This window comes from Anomaloglossus baeobatrachus, chromosome 2 (genome assembly GCF_048569485.1).
Source record: "Anomaloglossus baeobatrachus isolate aAnoBae1 chromosome 2, aAnoBae1.hap1, whole genome shotgun sequence".
NCBI lineage: Eukaryota > Metazoa > Chordata > Amphibia > Anura > Aromobatidae > Anomaloglossus > Anomaloglossus baeobatrachus.
The window spans coordinates 589,334,401-589,354,470 of NC_134354.1; the positions used below are offsets into that span (position 1 = coordinate 589,334,401).

The following is a 20,070-nucleotide window of genomic DNA, read 5'->3' on the forward strand; positions in this document are numbered from 1 at the left end:
GCCTGGCCAGACTTCCACAGGTACGCACGTTCCTGCAGGGGGTTTGTCACATAGTCCCTCCTTACAAGCGTCCGTTAGAACCCTGGGATCTGAACAGGGTGCTGATGGCTCTTCAGAAACCACCTTTCGAGCCAATGAAGGATATTTTTCTTTCACGCCTTTCGCAGAAAGTGGTCTTCCTAGTAGCAGTCACATCACTTCGGAGAGTGTCTGAGCTAGCAGCGCTGTCATGCAAAGCCCCTTTCCTGGTGTTTCACCAGGACAAGGTGGTTCTGCGTCCGGTTCCGGAATTTCTTCCTAAGGTGGTATCCCCCTTTCATCTCAATCAGGATATCTCCTTACCTTCTTTTTGTCCTCATGCAGTTCACCAATGTGAAAAGGATTTGCACTTGTTAGATCTGGTGAGAGCACTCAGACTCTACATTTCTCTTACGGCGCCCCTGCACCGCTCGGATGCACTCTTTGTCCTTGTCGCTGGCCAGCGTAAAGGGTCACAGGCTTCCAAATCATCCCTGGCTCGGTGGATCAAGGAACCAATTCTCGAAGCCTACCGTTCTTCTGGGCTTCCGGTTCCCTCAGGGCTGAAGGCCCATTCTACCAGAGCCGTGGGTGCGTCCTGGGCTTTGCGGCACCAGGCTACGGCTCAGCAGGTGTGTCAGGCGGCTACCTGGTCGAGCCTGCACACTTTCACGAAACACTATCAGGTGCATACCTATGCTTCGGCAGATGCCAGCCTAGGTAGGCGAGTCCTTCAGGCGGCGGTTGCCCACCTGTAGGAAGGGGCCGTTTTACGGCTCTATTACGAGGTATTATTTTACCCACCCAGGGACTGCTTTTGGACGTCCCAATTGTCTGGGTCTCCCAATGGAGCGACAAAGAAGAAGGGAATTTTGTTTACTTACCGTAAATTCCTTTTCTTCTAGCTCCAATTGGGAGACCCAGCACCCGCCCCTGTTCCCTTCGGGCTGTTGTTCTTTGTGTACACATGTTGTTCGTGTTGAATGGTTTTCAGTTCTCCGAACTTCCTTCGGATTGAATTTACTTTAGACCAATTTATAAGTTTCCTCCTTCCTGCTTTTGCACCAAAACTGAGGAGCCCGTGATGCACGGGGGGGTGTATAGGCAGAAGGGGAGGGGCTTTACACTTTTAAGTGTAATACTTTGTGTGGCCTCCGGAGGCAGAAGCTATACACCCAATTGTCTGGGTCTCCCAATTGGAGCTAGAAGAAAAGGAATTTACGGTAAGTAAACAAAATTCCCTTCTTTTCATATAATTTGAGATGCACTTGTATTTGCAAACATCTTTATTATATAACTACTACATATTGGGATAGGATCTTGGAGATGGGAATAGCCCTTAAAATTACAGTTAACCTTAAAAGGAAGCAGTCATGTCCTATAACAGTATTAACTTGCAGGTTAATAGCATTATGACTGTGGGTGGTTGCACAACTGAAAAGGGGGAAAAAAATTAAGTTTTATTTACTAGTAGCTGCCAGCTTTCAGTGATGCAAATGTGCCCAGAGAAACTAGAGTTGCCACTCGCAGTACTGAGTGCGATGGCTGTAAGCAAGCTTTGGCACTGACTGACAGCTAGCTTTCCACTGATGCTCTGTTGAGTCGACTGTCAGTCAGTGCTGGGGCGTGCTTACAGCTGTCGGTTAGTGCTGGGGCATGCTTACAGCCACCGCTGTCTCTCTGCTGGGGTAGTGCTTACAGCTTTCGCTATCTGTGCTATATGCGATTACAGAAAGCCAGTGGTTCCCTGGAACTGAGTGGCAGATTAAAAAAAAATACAGAATAATGTGGGGAGATAAGAGCAAATATTGGCCACTTTTTACCCAGGTGACAGGCCCTCGCTAAGCTTTGCAAAAAGACAGTTCTTTTATTTTTGTTCCTGTCGTTGTATGCTATCTTTATACTGTACATACCTTTTTATATTCTTTTTGTATAGATGCAGGTTTAGAAGTCAAAGTGAAAGATCCACCTAAAGGAATGATACCTCCTGGGACACAGTTGGTAAAACCAAAAGCAGAGCCTCAACCCAACAAGGTAGATTACTTTGCTTAAACTGCTTTGTAACTAATATTTGGTTAACTAATTTGGGTCTAAATTATTTTACTATTGTCCATTTTTAAATAGTATTTTTCCATCACTCGTCCATTATTTAATGGGAACCAATCAGGATTTTCGTTTATAAGGTAAAGCTAGTGCTATACTGGAGCTATTAGGCTGATTCTTTACAAATACATACTATTACTGGTCAGAACGGATGTTTAGGCTTTCAAATCCAAGAAAGTAAACGTTAAAAAATCGTCAGCTTCTTGTGTGATAATTGCAACTGAACAGATAATATATGGATGGGTATTCATATGGATTCCCGCCCCCACCCCCTGCCTGTTGTTCCTCCCTCTCTGTTCTCTATGCTAATGTTACTATTCATCTTTTTCATCACTAAGATGGCACCTGAGTTGGCGCTTGCGCATAGCGCTTATCTTTAACGCCATCTTTGTGAAGACCCTGTTATTCTAGTCTTGTGGCTGAGAGGGCGGCATTTGCGCCCTCGCTTCTTCAGCTCTCGTGACCACGGGAGCGCGCACGGTCACAACAGGAGTGGAGAACAGCTGATCATAGCGATTTAGCTGCAGAAGAGGATACCGGGCCGCCTGGTTGTCATCTTAGTGACGAAACAGATGAATAGTACCAGTAGCATAGAGAACAGAGAGAGTGAGGAACAGGCAGGGGGCAGGAATCAATATGAATACCCACCCAGATATCTGCTCAGTTGCAATTGTCACTCAAGAAGTTGACAACTTTTTAAAGTTTACTTTCTTGGATTTGAAAGTCTAAACATCCGATCTGACCACTACTGGTATGTATAGAATCAGCCTGATAGTGCCAGTATAGCACTGGCTTTAGCTTATATACGAAAATCCTGATGATTTGGTTTCCTTTAAATTGTATACAGAAGTGCTGCAATGCAACCAAAATCTCTACAATCTTCTGTAATGCCCTGTTATATGGAGCCGTCTTTTCCCACAGAGTGTACAACTTTCCCAAAGTAAACGTAAGGCAAAAAAGGCAATACGGTTTATACTTGTAGCACTTGGCCTTTTGTAATGGTCTCTTTGTACGTGACCACTGCAGAAATGACACCAGAAGCAGTCAAGGAAGGCTCCAGGGGAGTAGTATCCAGGGAAATCTGCAACGAATCCTCACCAAATCATGCAAGTTAATGTGGATTCTTGCATATTTGTTGAAGTACTTATTTGCCACAAATCTACAACTTGTGACCATGTCCTTAGACCTTGCGTTAAGCTGAGGAGCATTGTCTTGAGGTGTGGTCTCAGCATGTACTTACACCTGTGTCTTCTGGATCCACAGACTCAATTTAGCGTCTGTGTAATAGAATTAGACACAGACTACTGCACGTTGCCAAGTATCTAATGACCATTTCTAAGGAAAGGGCAATAAAGCAGAGTAATAAATTGTATGCCTGACCTGCTTCTGCCACAGACGGGATAGACTAAAAATGTTTAGTGTAAAGGAAATAACGTGCACAAGCCAAAACTTGTAGGATCTAATCTTAGTAATAATTGAACTTTGTAGTTTACAGTAAATGTAAGACCTACAGGCCTGAAAGCATTTAGAGCCCAGATTTGTCTCAAATTCATTGCTGCCGATATTCATTATTTTATTTATTTATTTTTTTAATGCTTTTGACCAGTTCTTTTTATAAAATGATTGAAATATTCTGGGAAACTAGCAACAACCTGTAACTTATTTTGCCTTTAATATCTCCCCTTATTTTTTGATGAGCTGTGTTTCAGGCTTTGTTTTTGCTGTGCTGTTGCGCTTTAGGTTTTCTCTCCTTTCTGTCTACCTCTGCTTCATAGGTTCGCAAATTTGTCGCCAAGGACAGTGCAGGGCTCCGTATTCGTAGCCACCCTTCCCTTCAGAGTGAGCAGATAGGCATAGTGAAAGTCAATGGAACCATCGCTTTTGTTGACGAGGTAAACCCTTAGATGCTTTGTGTTAAGGATATTTCATTTCTGATGGCCGACAATAATAGATCATTGACCAACTTATGGCACTTTGTCTTGCTAAATATTTTATTAATTTACAGTAACGCTGCAGTAGGCAGTCATGTTTTCAGATAAAGCTTTACATGTACATTGACCTTTTCTATTCCCGTAAGTTTCAATAATTGTTCCATTTCTGCCTTGTCCTGTAGTGTTAGACACTGCCAGTCCTGCCTGCTTCCATGCTCTTTTCTTGGTATATCCTTTTGAGGATTGTCCTCCCACTCTTGTTCACTATTCACATTCTTCACTGCACTTCTGTATCACCGGGATGCATGTGGCTTAGACTCCCACAGTTGTGCTTCACATCTACCATTTGGCTTTTTAGAAACAGCCACGTAGGACTTACTAACCAAAAAGTAGTTACAGGAGAGCATGGCTCGCTATTGTTGCTTGTTTCCCATCCAGATCCACAATGATGATGGTGTGTGGCTCAGGCTGAATGATGAGACAATAAAGAAGTATGTTCCTAACATGAATGGGTACAATGAAGCTTGGTGCCTGTCTTTTAATCAGCATCTCGGCAAGAGTCTCCTGGCTCCTGTTGATGTAAGTAAAAGGCACCCCCTATCACAGTGCCATCGAGGCTCCGCTGTAACACATAGATATATCAACTGATTTCATTCATTGTCAATTTTTGGTGTCTGTAATATGAATCACAAATTATTAACATTGCACAGATATTCATTGAAATAATAAGAGGCATTTGTACAAATGTATATGTACGGTTTGCTTCATCAGGAATGGTCACTTCATCACAGTATCACCGTGCTTGTCATACTCAAATGTCGGTAGTGCTGTCCGTTACTTTGTTCTGATAAGAGAATAATTTTTGTATTTATAAAATATAATTTGTGTACATGGACATCTGAACAGTTTTTTTTTTTTTTTTTTTTGTTTTCACATTTCACTTTAATCAATCTCTTAAGGATGCACCTTCTTTAGGCCTAAGCCACACGTCGAGAAAATCTGTGCGAGTCTAGTGCGATAAAACATCGCATTCCACTCGGACTAATTCTAGCCTGTGTGTCAGCGCACATGAGCGATTATTTTCTCAGCCCTAATCGGACCGAGAAAACAATCGCAGCATGCTGCGATTGTACTCCGAGACTCTTTTCTCTCGCACCCATTCAAGTGAATGGGGCGAGGGAAAAATCGCACTGCACTCTCATTACACCGGTGTACCACGCGTGCAGAGCGAAAATGGCAATAGCCGGCTACGGAGGAGAGAAGAGAAATCCCTCCCTCCCCTCCTCTATGCCGGCCTGCCCCTCCGCAGCGCCAGCCCGCCCCCCGCAGCTGAGATCCGCTCGCACAGTTGGACCGCAGTCGCAGGGATACTAGCATGACCCTCGGCTCCTGCTATACTGACAGCGCGAGCCGAGTGTCATGCGAGCATCGCACTAGTGCCCCGTGTGGCCCCGGCCTTACTGCACAAATAGTTTTGTTTAAAGCCCCCGTTCTTTCTCAGTGGTGCCTAGGCTAGTGTGAAGTACTATCTTGGCAATAGCCTATTTGGCACAGTAGTATAACCATTCTTGGCCCCATTAGTACAGAAACTCCATATACCCTGTAATCTACATATCTCAAACTTCGTGATTTTTTTTTTCTTCTGCTGACTTGTTTTTGCATTTTTAGCATCACTTGAAAATGGGAACTCTGTGAATGATTTTGTTTCTAATGAACACCCACCCTGTAGTAGTGCACTTAAGTCCTATATTTACATAGAGTATTGCTAGCTGTCATTATGTCTGCTGATCACCCTTACACCGAGCTTTGATGTCTGCCAATGAAAACCAAAAATCCAATTTCAGTTGTACTTTAGATATACAGTACAGACCAAAAGTTTAAACATCACTCATGCAGAGTTTTCTTTATTTTCATGATTGAAAATTGTAGATTCACATTGAAGGCATCAAAACTATGAATTGACACATGTGGAATGAAATACTTAACAAAAAAGTGTGAAACAACTGAAAATTTGTCTTCTATTCTAGGTTCTTCAAAGTAGCCACCTTTTGCTTTGATTACTGCTTTGCACACTCTTGGCATTCTCTTGATGAGCTTCAAGAGGTAGTCACCGGAAATGGTCTTCAACAGTCTTGGATTTCCCAGAGATGCTTAGAACTTGTTGGCTCTTTTGGCTTCACTCTGCGGTCCAGCTCACCCCAAACCATTTCGATTGGGTTCAGGTCTGGTGACTGTGGAGGCCAGGTCATCTGGCGTAGCACCCCATCACTCCCCTTCATAGTCAAATAGCCCTTACACAGCCTGGAGGTGTGTTTGGGGTCATTGTCCTGTTGAAAAATAAATGCTGGTCCGACTAAACGGAAACCGGATGACCGCTACAATGCTGTGGTAGGCATGCTGGTTCTATATGCCTTCATTTTTTTAATAAATCCCCAACAGTGTCACCAGCAAAGCACCCCCACACCATCACACCTCCTCCTCCATGCTTCATGGTGGGAACCAGGCATGTAGAGTCCATCCGTTCACCTTTTCTGCGTTGCACAAAGTCAGGGTGGTTGGATCCAAAGATCTCACATTTGGACGCCTCAGACCAAAGCACAGATTTCCACTGGTCTATTGTTCATTCCTTGTGTTCTTTAGCCCAAACAAGTCTCTTCTGCTTGTTACCTGTCCTTAGCAGTGGTTTCCTAGCAGATATTTTACCATGAAGGCCTGCTGCACAAAGTCTCCTCTTAACAGTTGTTCTAGAGATGTGTCTGCTGCTAGAACTCTGTGTGGCATTGACCTGGTTTGTGAGCTGCTGTTAACCTGCGATTTCTAAGGCTGGTGACTCGGATAAACTTTTCCTCCGCAGCAGAGGTGACTCTTGGTCTTCATTTCCTGGGGCGGTCCTTATGTGTGCCAGTTTCTTTGTAGCGTTTGATGGTTTTTGCCACTGCACTTGGGGACACTTTCAAGGTTTTTTAATTTTTCAGACTGATTGACCTTCATTTCTTAAAGTAATGATGGCCACTATTTTTTCTTTACTTGGCTGCTTTTTTCTTGCCATAATACAAATTCTAACAGTCTATTCAGTAGGACTATCAGCTGTGTATCCACCAGACTTTTGCACAACACAACTGATGGTCCCAACCCCATTTATAAGGCAAGAAATCCCACTCATTAAACCTGACAGGGCACATCTGTGAAGTGGAAACCATTTCCGGTGACTTCCTCTTGAAGCTCAGCAAGAGAATGCCAAGAGTGTGTAAAGCCATAATCAAAGCAAAAGGTGGCTAGAATATAAGACATATTTTCAGTTTCACACTTTTTTGTTAAGCATTTCATTCCACATGTGTCAATTCATAGTTTTGATGCCTTCAATGTGAATCTACAATTTTCAGTCATGAAAATAAAGAAAACTCTTTGAATGAGGTGTGTCCAAACTTTTGGTCTGTACTGTACTACACACCATCTTCTTAGATCGCAATATGGCTGTTCCTGCGTCATGGCTGAGCTCTAACTTACCAGAATATCAGATGACGTCTTGTTTCAGAGTGTGAATATTTGACATAGTTTAGGTGAACATTACCTTTTAGAGCCTGTGCAGAGTTTGCTCTCTGCCTTATAATTGACTTTTAGGACAAGACTTTTAGTACTGGTCATTGTAGACAAACCCTTTGGGCCATTTTGAGAGATCTGCCATTTATACCTACTTTTTTGTCTGCATACCAATAATCAGGACGTCTAAACAGATGAGTACTTGATAGAACAAGCAGCAGGATCCACTTGCACTTTTATTTCTACATTGTATGATGCACAATTTACTGTCTTTTTTCACAATCTGGTGTCATTACTGGTTTGTGGTTGTATAGGCAACTTTGCTCAATGTTTTATTCCAAAGTGATCGTTGGTCCACTGTTCAAGTGGTGCACATGAAAATAATTAAATGGAAGTCCCGACAGTCACAACCTCAAAGCAAAGACTGATGTAATTTCTTGGACGCATTACTATGTAAATATGTGAAACGCGTCCCAATACTTTTGAGTTCCTCTCTGAAATACAGTATGAAGTTGCACTTACGTGGAGTGCTTGGATTTCCTTTTTGAATACCATTTGCTTAATATCTCAGACTTAACACTACTATATGTACTTGTTTAATAACTACATCTTCCTAATAAACCAATTATGTACACGCGTGACTGGCACGTAGCGGCTTAGACATATTAAATGAGGATAATGAGAAACTCAAGCTAAAGGCTCAGAAAAACAAAACTGTCCGCACTCCCACTAATTAGCTGTTATTTGCGCCAGTTGCCGCTAGATATAACCACTTTAACTGGAGTTGCAAGGCACAGCTCCACCGCACAAGTATCGTCCGCTGCTGGGTAATGCAGAACAGCTCCTGTTATTTTGTCGGAGCTGCTCTGTTGCAGCTGACCGCCTCCATTACCCTTTCCAGCACAAATCAAGGTGTTTACATGCAACTGGCTCCGGAGCAGGTAACAGCTGATCTGTGGCAGTGCCCGATGTTGGACACCCACCAACCTGATGTTGATGACTTCTCTTAAAGATTGACAGGAATGTTTTCAGTTATTTTAAAAAAATTAATCATGCGGCAAATTGTCTGACATAACCGCCCTTTTGAAGGCGGTGGACTCCTTGGCCAGTCTGTGTGTGCCTGGTTGAAGCATCTGGAATTACTGAGTAATAGTACAGTATTTATCCCTTTTTGTTTTCTCGGTTTTCCTGACATTCGTCCCAGTAGTAAGATAAAGCAAACATTGATTTTTTTAATGCTGGACAACACGTTTTACTTTAATCGTGGACCATGTGGTTGTACCTTCTTTATTGCAACTACTTTTCATACAGTAAAAGGCCAATGGCCAAATTATTTCAGTCAATACTACGGCCTTACCTAGTCTTCTTATGGCACGTTTTTAAAGAAATGCTACTCTTAGAAATTAATAAACTGGTAATATAGTTGCCCTCACTGTTAGCCTACAGTATGGTCTGCCTGTGTCTTGTGGAAATCGGCAGAGGATAATCTCCTGCCGATCAGTTCCATCGTTGGCTGAAGTCTGATTGAAGTCCCTTTCCTGTTCTAGTGGAGAAAGGTCACAGCGAGTTGTCTTACAGCCAGACAGAGCAGAGTAAGGAGGGGAGGGGGGTGTTCAGCTCCTGGGACACACAATAGCAAATTTCATTATCATTTGTATTTGTAATATGAGACAACACAGTGGATATTATATGGGATAGATTCCTTGAATATCTTAATGTCCATTCTGCGTTTTCTAGATTTAAGGTTCTTTAGTTCTGACTGTTACAGTCCAGAGTAACACATGTGCTTTGAGTTTCATGTAACGCTGTGGAAATGTCCCTCTGACCTGCTCTACAAGTGAATGTATCTTTTTATAAACTAGGAATGTAAAATGACCATTACTTTGTATAAATGTGGCCAGTGTAATTCATAGTCTTAGCATTTTAAGAGCCATTTCTACATTCGGGGACTGACTCGATCCATGTAAGATTAATTGCGCTGTTGATACCTCCAGCTGTGAAGTTTTCATAAGTTCTTTTTTTTTTTTCTGCACCCTACCAGACCTATGGGTCTGTTAGGGTTCTAATATATCTTTTTTTATTACTGTGACCGTGTGATAGATTTTCCCTTAGGTCCATTGTACAGATGCTGATTTTCTTATGTTTTTTTTCATACATGTGGAAAATAAAACAAAAAAAGCATTTGTATTGAAAATGATGCTAATTTTGTCTGTATCTTGTGGTGGTGTAACCGTATCCAGCAGTTAAAGCAGCACTCCAGGTAAAACTGATTCACTGTGTTATGCCGGGAGCTCAGGGCATGGCTCTGATGACGAGGATGTGTCCTGCACCCCCCTTTAAAATGTCTCAGTGAATCCATTATGCCTATAGTACTCCTTTTCTTTATTTTCATATGTAATTTTCCATTCAGTCTTCTTCCGTTCTGCTATAAGCTCCTCATTAAATGGCATGACACACTACATCCCTCCCAAAGTTTATCTAACCTGTATTGCAACTGATTCATCTCTCCAAGTGTTGACTAAACACAATGTTATACACTCCAGAAAGTGCTGAGCCTTCTATTCTGTATTTTCCTCTGCATTAATGGCGTTTTGTATAATCTCCTGCTCCTTCTTTTTCGATTTTTCTCTGTCAATATTTTCTCTCTAAACTCCTGCTACTCAGAATATCTTTTATGCTAGCCAAGGAACCAGGGATTTGGACTTTTTATCTTGGACTTCTAAAACCTTTTTTCCTCAGGTGAGTTTTATTGCTTACCTCACCAGTCTTGAATTCATCGCTGCTGTGTCTTAATATTTGTCCTTCATCTATTTTTTTCTCTCCTTTCTTAGTAGATTTAAGTGTTATGATATTGCAGAAGTTAATATTTTAAAGAGAACCTGTCAGGTTTTTAGACTCCAAACTAGTGTCCTGTATATAAAGAGCCTTTGGTAATGATTTTAGAAGTCTATGCCTCTGTTTTATAGAAATTCATTAGCAAATTTGAATGCAAATGAGCCAGAAGTGTAGGATGCTTGACCCTGCAGTTACAGCTCTCTGGCCTCTCACGCTCGCCTCTGGACTCCTGTCAGTGACTAAGGCTATGTGCGCACGTTGCGTATTTACATGCAGTTATGCTGCGATCTGCACCGCAGCGTAACTGCATGTGTCCTGCGTCCCCAGCATAATCTTTGAAGATTATGCAGGAGCCGTGCGCACGTGGCGTATTAGAGCGCAGCGCTTCGGCTTCTGCCCGAAGCGCGCGTTCTAAGAAGTGACATGTCGCTTCTTTTGTGCGTATTGGTTGTAATGTCTGTCTCTGTCGGTCTCTCTCTCTCTCGCTCTCTCTCTCTCTCTCTCTCTCTCTCTCTCTCTCTGTCGGTCTATCCCTCTCCCCCCTCTCTCATACTCACCGATCAGCTGCACAGCTGTCACACTGCTCCGGCGGCTTCTCCTGCTTTTGAAAATGCCGGCCACCCATTATTCAATTTCTTATTCCCTGCTTCCACCGGCGCCTATGATTGGTTGCAGTCACACTCCCCCATGCTGAGTGACAGCTGTCTCACTGCAACCAATCACAGCCGCCGGTGGGCGGGTCTATGTAGTGCAGTAAAATAAATAATTAAAAAAAAACGGCGTGCGTTCCCCCCGAATTTTGATACCAGCCAGGGTAAAGCCACACGGCTGAAGGCTGGTATACTCAGGATGGGGAGCACCACGTTATGGGGCGCCCCCCCAGCCTAAAAATAGCCAGCAGCATCCCGGAATTGCCACATGGATTGGATGCGACAGTCCCGGGACTGTACCCGGCTCATCCAGAACTGCCCTGGTGCGGTGGCAATCTGGGTAATAAGGAGTTAATGGCAGCAGCCCATAGCTGCCACTAAGTCCTAGTTAATCGTTGCAGGCGTCTGAGACACCCCCCCCAATGATTAACCTGGTGAGAGTAAACGCATACACCCGAAAAATCCTTTATTTGAAATAAAAGACAAAAACCACCCTCTTTCACCACTTTATTAAAATCCCCAAACACACCTCCAGGTCCGGCGTAATCCACGAGGTCTCGCGACATATCCAGCTCTGCTACATGAAGCTGACAGGAGCGTAGGACACCGCCGCTCCTGTCCGCTCCATGCAGAAACTGAAGTGAGTCGCGCTGTCAGCGGGGACGTCACTGAGGTAATGCTGGTGTGTGTGCGGTGATGATGAGGGCTGTAGTGTCGGGATGTGTGCGGGGATGTCGGGATGTGTGCGGGGATGTCGGGATGTGTGCGGGGATGTCGGGATGTGTGCGGGGATGTCGGGATGTGTGCGGGGATGTCGGGATGTGTGCGGGGATGTCGGGATGTGTGCGGGGATGTCGGGATGTGTGCGGGGATGTCGGGATGTGTGCGGGGATGTCGGGATGTGTGCGGGGATGTCGGGATGTGTGCGGGGACGTCTCTCTGGTTACCCGCGGCCACAGGTCTCGGGTGGAGGACTCGAGCTGGCCGCGGGTAACCTGAGTGACTGCGCCGGTGATCGCGCGGCTCACTGCAGTCACTCAGATTTGCGGTCACAGGTGAGTCCTTCACCTGTGACCGCAAATCAAGCCACGGCACACGGTCAGAGCCACGCGATCACAATGAAGTCGGGTGAAGTTCACCCGAGTTCATTCTGATCGCGCAGCTGTCTCCCGCAGCCAGCCATGTGCTCTTTTTGACATTCCGGTCCCAGTCGGCTCTGCTACAAGTCTATGGGGATGCAGCAGAGCCGAGTGGGACCGCACTGTCAAAAATGTGCGCTCTGGATTCTTTTCCCATGGCAGAGCAAGCATCCAGAACACATGAATTCTGCAGGAATGTGCGCATGTTGCGTTCTGCCGAATGCGTCTCAGAACGCAGCTTTTCGGCTGCGTTTTGAGATGCACATGCAGTGACTATTTTACGCTGCGTAATAGAATGCAACGTGCGCACATAGCCTAACAGGTCACTCATTTGTGGGACATGCTCCCCCTCCTGACATCACATAAGTGTTCTTTCTCAGGGGCAACACGTTCAGTCAGGTCCTAGTGATGTTCGAGAGCCAGGCTATTGAGCTGCGCATGCACCGTACCTGGGAATGATGACTCTTGTGCAAGATCTCGGGCAGGGGAGCAGGTCAAATGGAAGCGTTAGGCCAGTTTCACACATCCGGCTTTTTGCCGTTTTGCCGGATCCGGCGCTCTCCCGTAAAGCTAATACAGTACAATGACAGCGCTGTAACTTCCGGGTCACATGCGCCGGTCACATGACATCATGTGACCGGCGCTTGTTGCGCTGTCATTGTACTGTGTTATCTGTACGGGAGAGCGCCGGATCCGGCAAACCGGCAAAAAGCTGGATGTGTGAAACCGGCCTTACCGGTCAGTCACTGACAAGAGGCGAATGGTGGGTAAGGCCGGTTTCACACATCCGGCTTTTCGCCGGTTTACCGGATCCGGCGCTCTCCCATACAGACAATACAGTACAGTGACAGCGCTGTAACTTCCGGGTCACATGCGCCGGTCACATGACAGCATGTGACCGGCGCTTGTTGCGCTGTCACTGTACTGTAGTCACTGTATGGGAGAGCGCCAGATCCGGTAAACCGGAGAAAAGCCGGATGTGTGAAACCGGCCTAAGAGAAAGTTGGAGAGCTGTAAGTGCAGGGCCGAACCCTCAGCTCTTGGGGCTGATTTTTAGAAATCCATAATATTAGAGAGAGAAAAAAAAAAGGCATGGACATCATCAACATTACATGGAGGATGTTAGTGTGGGAACTAATGACTCACTGACAGGTTCCATTTCAACTTTAGTGCTTCTATTCAACTGCATTTTCTAAACCTCTGCGAGCAATCATTGAATTAAAATATTCCTGATTATTGCCAAAGGCTAAAAATCCATACGTTATTACTTACATTCAAACAATCAAAACAATGCAGAAGAAAGAATATGGAGTCCTAATAATACTTTTATTAATGGGGTTGTCCAGGCTTCAGGCTCAAGTTTCCAGTCACTCTGTGACTGCTGAGTTCTGAATCCCCGCAGTGCATACGGTCAGGATTCAGTGGGAACACGCGGTCATGTGACTACAAGTATGTGATTTGTACACTTCTAGCCACATTCTCACTAAACATGTGCAGCCTCTCTTAAATGACTTATATTGAGCAAGGCCTCACCCATCTAGTCGGCACATAACCACATGTATGCAAATCACATACTTGTGGTTACATGTCCACCGGCACTGAAGAATCCTGACAGCATGCAGACTGCGCACTGTGAAGATTCCACATGTCTACAGTCTTTGTGACTGCAATCTTTAATCCCAAGTCTTAAAAAAACCCCTTTTAATATAATGTAATGTCAGGCTTTTACATAGAAAATAAACAAGTGGGGTGGGTGGAATGAAAAGGTTTACTTTTTGTACTTGTTTTGAGGCTTTTTATCCCTGTGTATGGTTTTAGATTTGTTTTTACAGCGGATTTGTTCACCGTAATGTATATGCCGTAGAGAACCTTATGGAACGGAGCAAGGTTTGTGCTGCTGGCGTTATTAAATCACCTATACAAGTTCTAACTATAAAAACATAGACGGAGGTGTTCTACTTTTGAACAGAAAGTAATCAGAACAAATATTGGCAGTCTTTACAAATGCTCCGGCATACTAAAACTAATCAATTCAAGCCACCATAAGCACGTACTAAATAACCATGGTATCCCCATGTTATATCGCAGAGATGCCATCACTTTAAGGTCAACTGGATCCAAACACTAGGCCCCCCACTGATGGTGAGAATGAATATGATGCAGCACCAGCTACCTGGCTGTGCAGGACACTGAGGAATGGCTGCACAGACAGGTGGCAAGATGTTTTGCCGCATTCAATGTCCTCCAAGTCTGTGTTGGGTAAACAGAATTCACTAGATTATTCTTCAAATTCCAAAACATCTTGCTAAGAGATGAGAAAAACATTGAGCTCGCCCAAATCCATGCCGATAATGACAACTTCTCTCCGCACAGCCTCTCTGGTTAGTGAAAAGCTCTTGTAGCCTTGTTGATATCCATAAGAAGGTATACAAAGCACTCAGTTGTGTATTTTTTGGCCTATATTTTGTAGCTCTGATATTCCAGATCACCATGTGACCGTTCAGTCACGGACTTGGAAATCTCTGTAAATCCGGCACATAATCTTTATACTTCTTGGGGCGGTGACATTCTGGACTGATTAATGGAGAACTGTAAACCTGTGGCCAGATAATAATGGCTTTTATTTAATTATTTAGCATGTAAAGTTTTTATAAATCCTTGATGCCGTCTTCATTGTAGTGGTGTGACAGTGATTGTGCAATAAACCCTACTTATGATGAACATATTTTCCATTATTTAGTGGTTTAGTAGCCGCCTTATTCTGCCAATGTAATGCTACACGCATGGATGATGGCCAACGTAAATCGCTTGTAGAACAACGAATTAAAAGGCGATAACACCCACAGATCTCTTGGATGAGAACAGCTAATGTCTTAGTTTTCACTGCTTGGTGCACATACAGTGCCTACAAGTAGTATTCAACCCCCTGCAGATTTAGCAGGTTTACACATTCGGAATTAACTTGGCATTGTGACATTTGGACTGTAGATCAGCCTGGAAGTGTGAAATGCACTGCAGCAAAAAAGAATGTTATTTCTTTTTTCACAATTTAAAAAAAAAAAAAAAAAAAAAAAGTTTATTCAGAGGGTCATTTATTATTCAACCCCTCAAACCACCAGAATTCTGTTTGGTTCCCCTAAAGTATTAAGAAGGATTTCAGGCAAAAAGAACAATGAGCTTCACATGTTTGGATTAATTATCTTTTTCCAGCCTTTTCTGACTAATTAAGACCCTCCCCAAACTTGTGAACAGCACTCATACTTGGTCAACATGGGAAAGACAAAGGAGCATTCCAAGGCCATCAGAGACAAGATCGTGGAGGGTCACAAGGCTGGCAAGGGGTACAAAACCCTTTCCAAGGAGTTGGCCCTACCTGTCTCCACTGTTGGGAGCATCATCCGGAAGTGGAAGGCTTATGGAACTACTGTTAGCCTTCCACGGCCTGGACAGCCTTTGAAAGTTTCCACCCGTGCCGAGGCCAGGCTTGTCCGAAGAGTCAAGGCTAGCCCAAGGACAACAAGGAAGGAGCTCCGGGAAGATCTCATGGCAGTGGGGACATTGGTTTCAGTCAATACCATAAGTAACGTACTCCACCGCAATGGTCTCCGTTCCAGACGAGCCCGTAAGGTACCTTTACTTTCAAAGCATCATGTCAAGGCTCGTCTACAGTTTGCTCATGATCACTTGGAGGACTCTGAGACAGACTGGTTCAAGGTTCTCTGGTCTGATGAGACCAAGATCGAGATCTTTGGTGCCAACCACACACGTGACGTTTGGAGACTGGATGGCACTGCATACGACCCCAAGAATACCATCCCTACAGTCAAGCATGGTGGTGGCAGAATCATGCTGTGGGGCTGTTTCATCTGGTCCGCATCCATGGGAAGATGGATAGCACGGCCTACCTGGAGATTTTGGCCAAAAACCTCCGCTCCTCCATCAAGGATCTTAAGATGGGTCGTCATTTCATCTTCCAACAAGACAACGACCCAAAGCACACAGCCAAGAAAACCAAGGCCTAGTTCAAGAGGGAAAAAATCAAGGTGTTGCAGTGGCCTAGTCAGTCTCCTGACCTTAACCCAATTGAAAACTTGTGGAAGGAGCTCAAGATTACAGTCCACATGAGACACCCAAAGAACCTAGATAACTTGGAGAAGATCTGCATGGAGGAATGGGCCAAGATAACTCCAGAGACCTGTGCCGGCCTGATCAGGTCTTATAAAAGATGATTATTAGCTGTAATTGCAAACAAGGGTTATTCCACAAAATATTAAACCTAGGGGTTGAATAATAATTGACCCACACTTTTATGTTGAAAATGTATTAAAATTTAACTGAGCAACAATAACTTGTTGGTTTGTAAGATTTATGCATCTGTTCATAAATCCTGCTCTTGTTTGAAGTTTGCAGGCTCTAACTTATTTGCATCTTATCAAACCTGCTAAATCTGCAGGGGGTTGAATACTACTTGTAGGCACTGTACATATAGGGACAGCCACAGACAAGTAACGGGCCACTTGTGCTCTTGGTCTTCTGTCTGGGTCTATTTACATACCATTTACAGTCTAGACAGAGCTACTCATCTGGGCTCTTTCCCAACCTCTGCCTCCAATGTTCCACTTCATAAATTGGCTCCACAGACCATATTAAAAAAAAAAAAAGCTTACCGATATTCTACCCTGTGTGACGTCAAAAGGTCACTCTTGGCCTTCATCAGGTATATGGCCATGCTTGACATATCCGCCCGGGTGCTCTGAAATCGCACTAACAGGTGGAAGTCGCTTAAAATCTTTTTAATTTTTGCAGAGCACATTAAATGTAAAATAGACCTGATCACACCCTAAAATACCAGTGGGGATATTTGTAGTGTAAATGTATTAATAAGCTGGGTTTTTTGTGCCTGTAAGAAAGAAATGTGAATACTAAAAGCAGTGGAAGTTACAAAATTGTACATCTTACCCATAATCAAGATTCTGTTAAACGGTCAGGTGAAAGTATGGCTGTACAGTAGGCTAACTGATCAGACTATGCCCTCATTGCTTTTATTTTCTAATGCACATTTTTTTACATTATATTGTTTGTTCATGGTTGCAAGCTAAATGTACTACAGACAACAGTAATATAGACATGTGCACTGACTGTCCTCTGTAGAAGTCTTCTAGGTTTGCTCTGTGATATATAATATACCTGTATGTGTCTGTACATACATAAGCACAGTATATCACAAGTACACCCCTCACATTTTTGCACATTTTTTTTAACTTTTCATGGGACAACACTGAACATTTGACACAGTGATACAATGTAAAGTAGTCAGTGTACAGCTTGTATAACAGTACAAATTTGGAGTGCCTTCTAAATAACTCAACACACAGCCATTAATGTCTAATCCGCTGGCAAGAAAAAGGAGTACACCCTTAAGTGAAAATAAACAAATTTTGCCCAAAGTGTTGTTTTGTGTGACCACCATTATTTTCATGCACTGACTTAACTCTCTTGGCCATGGAGTTCACTAGAGCTTCACAGGAGCTGCTGCAATCCTCTTACACTTCTCCATGATGACATCATGGAGCTGGTGGGTGTTAGACCTTGTGGTCCTCCACTTTCTATTTGAGAATGCCCCACATATGCTCAATAGGGTTTAGGTCTGGATACATGCTTGGCAAGTCCAGCACCTTTACTCTTTCTTTAGCAAGGCAGTGGTGGTCTTGGAGTTGTGTATGAGGTTATCATGTTGAAATACTGCCCTGCTTACCCAGTTTGCCATGAGGTGCCATGTTGAACTTCTAGTGACCAGTGTGAGAGTGTGTGAGGGATAACAACAAATTCACACCTTTCAATCCTGCTCATCATTCACACCTGAGACCTTACATGACACTGTTGAGGGAAAATGGCTAATAGGGCAAAATATGGTGCCAGCGGTTTTGAGATTGACTGACTGTGTTGACATATTTAGTGGGCTAAACAAATTTACACTGTAAAGCCGGGGTCAGATGATAGTCAGTGTTGTCCAATGAAAAGGTGTAATAAAATATTTACAAAAAATTGGGGGTGTACTCTTTTCTTTTTGTGATTATAGTATGTGTGAACACACACACTATCTTTAATTGTAATCCTGCCTGTGATATTAACATTACTAAAAGCTAATCTCTACAGAACAAGTATCAGTCGAGAGCGAAAACCTCAACATTATGTTTATTTAAATTGGGGATTTGAAAAATTCTTAACTACATTTATCATAAAACCCCTCTGTATAAACAGGGATTTCTTTTCTTTTTAATAAGGGAACTTCTTCTAAGGCTGCTTTCACACATCAGTTTTTTACCATCAGGCACAATCCGGCAAAAACATGAAAAAACGGATCCGGCGTCTGTTGCCGCAGGATCTTTTTTTTTTTTTTTTTTTTTTTTTTTTTTTTTTTTTCCCCCATAGACTTTTATTAGCGCTGGATGGCCTTGCGTTTCATCCGTTTTTTGCCGGATCCGGCAAAATGTACTTGTCCGGCAGCCGGATGAAACGTTGAAGTGAACCTTTTTGTGTCCGGCAAAAAAATGGATCGCGCTGTACGGCATGGTTTAGAATAGAAGCCTATTGACGCTTGATCTGGCGTAATGCGAAAAAACTGATCCGGCTGCTGAATCCGTTTTTTGTGAACTGAACATGCTCAGTATCACACCGGATCTGTCAAGAAACTGATGGAAAAAACTGATTCAACTAATACGTTTTTTTCGCCGGATCCATCGATCAGTTTTTTCGCCGGATCGTGCCTGATGCCAAAAAACTGATATGTGAAAGCAGGATAAGACCTCGGGTACTAATCTGCATTAACTGATTTTATACAATGGCATCATTGGGATTATTGTCTGCATGATTATCATGGATATTCTGAATACTTTTTGCTTTCTAGCAGTTCCTTGTTGTCTGTATCTGATCCAGTCTTCTGCCATAAACCAGAGTATAATCTGTATACATGGCAGAATCCTACAAGACACGGCTCAGTTGGTTATGTTGTGAACATGCATTTTCTACTCATGTTAAAGTAGAAATATTGATCATATGATGTAGGAGCTGCTGCGATTTATTGCTTTATATTAGATGGACAAAGGACAATATTCCACATACTTCTGACATTTGAAAATATATTTTGCGTTCTATTTGACGTTTTGATAGATTTAGTTTTTTTGTGTGTGTCTTTCCGTTTTCAGGAGCAGTCAGTAAATGCAGAGGATATAGTGAAAGACTTCAATGTACGTTGCACCCAAGAGATGACCATGCGAGAGCATGAGGTCCCAGTACTCCGGGGTGGGCCAGGATTCTACAAGGTAGTGAAGACTGGGCCATCCGGTCATAACATAAGAAGCTGCCCAAACCTAAGAGGTATCCCAATTGGAATGTTAGTACTGGGAAACAAAGTCAAGGCTGTCGGCGAGGTATGGACTTATAGAATTGTCTTGCAAATGCTACAGTAATTTACCTTTTCGTTTCCTAGACTCTTTCCATTTTTTGTTTTCACTCTGTGCTAATATATGCTAATTTTGCAAATTTGATCGATCATTCACTAACCCCAATTATGAAAAATAGTTAATCTGGACAGCTGCAAACTAATATATTGGTATAGGTGCAAGTTACAAATTGACTTGCTGCTAATTGATTTTTTTTTTTCCATTTGTTGCTTTTGAAATGTAAATTTCAGCGTTGGTGTATTTCACTCCAGGGTGTAGTGTGTCATGCTATTCCTCAATCCACCTCTGAAATATGTGGATGCCATGGTTTAAATTGGGACATGCAAAGCTTGCCTTTTTGCTGGATTGATATTCTGCTTGCCGTTATGCTTTTGCCTTATATACTGATGTT

The 20,070-nt window shown here is 43.3% G+C and overlaps 1 protein-coding gene across 17 annotated transcripts in view; it reads left to right on the forward strand.

Moving 5' to 3' along the window:
- Positions 1 to 20,070, forward strand: part of MYCBP2 (MYC binding protein 2) — a 481,356-nt gene that overhangs the window by 346,487 nt on the left and 114,799 nt on the right. For 12 of the 17 annotated variants that reach the window (XM_075336774.1, XM_075336775.1, XM_075336778.1 and 9 more), the window contains 5 exons: positions 1,955 to 2,052; positions 3,897 to 4,013; positions 4,491 to 4,631; positions 10,257 to 10,331; positions 19,422 to 19,646. In XM_075336774.1, the coding sequence (XP_075192889.1) occupies positions 1,955 to 2,052; positions 3,897 to 4,013; positions 4,491 to 4,631; positions 10,257 to 10,331; positions 19,422 to 19,646 (656 nt within the window). The remainder of the gene's footprint in view (positions 1 to 1,954; positions 2,053 to 3,896; positions 4,014 to 4,490; positions 4,632 to 10,256; positions 10,332 to 19,421; positions 19,647 to 20,070) is intronic. The other 5 variants (XM_075336780.1, XM_075336788.1, XM_075336791.1 and 2 more) reach the window with 3 other exon arrangements.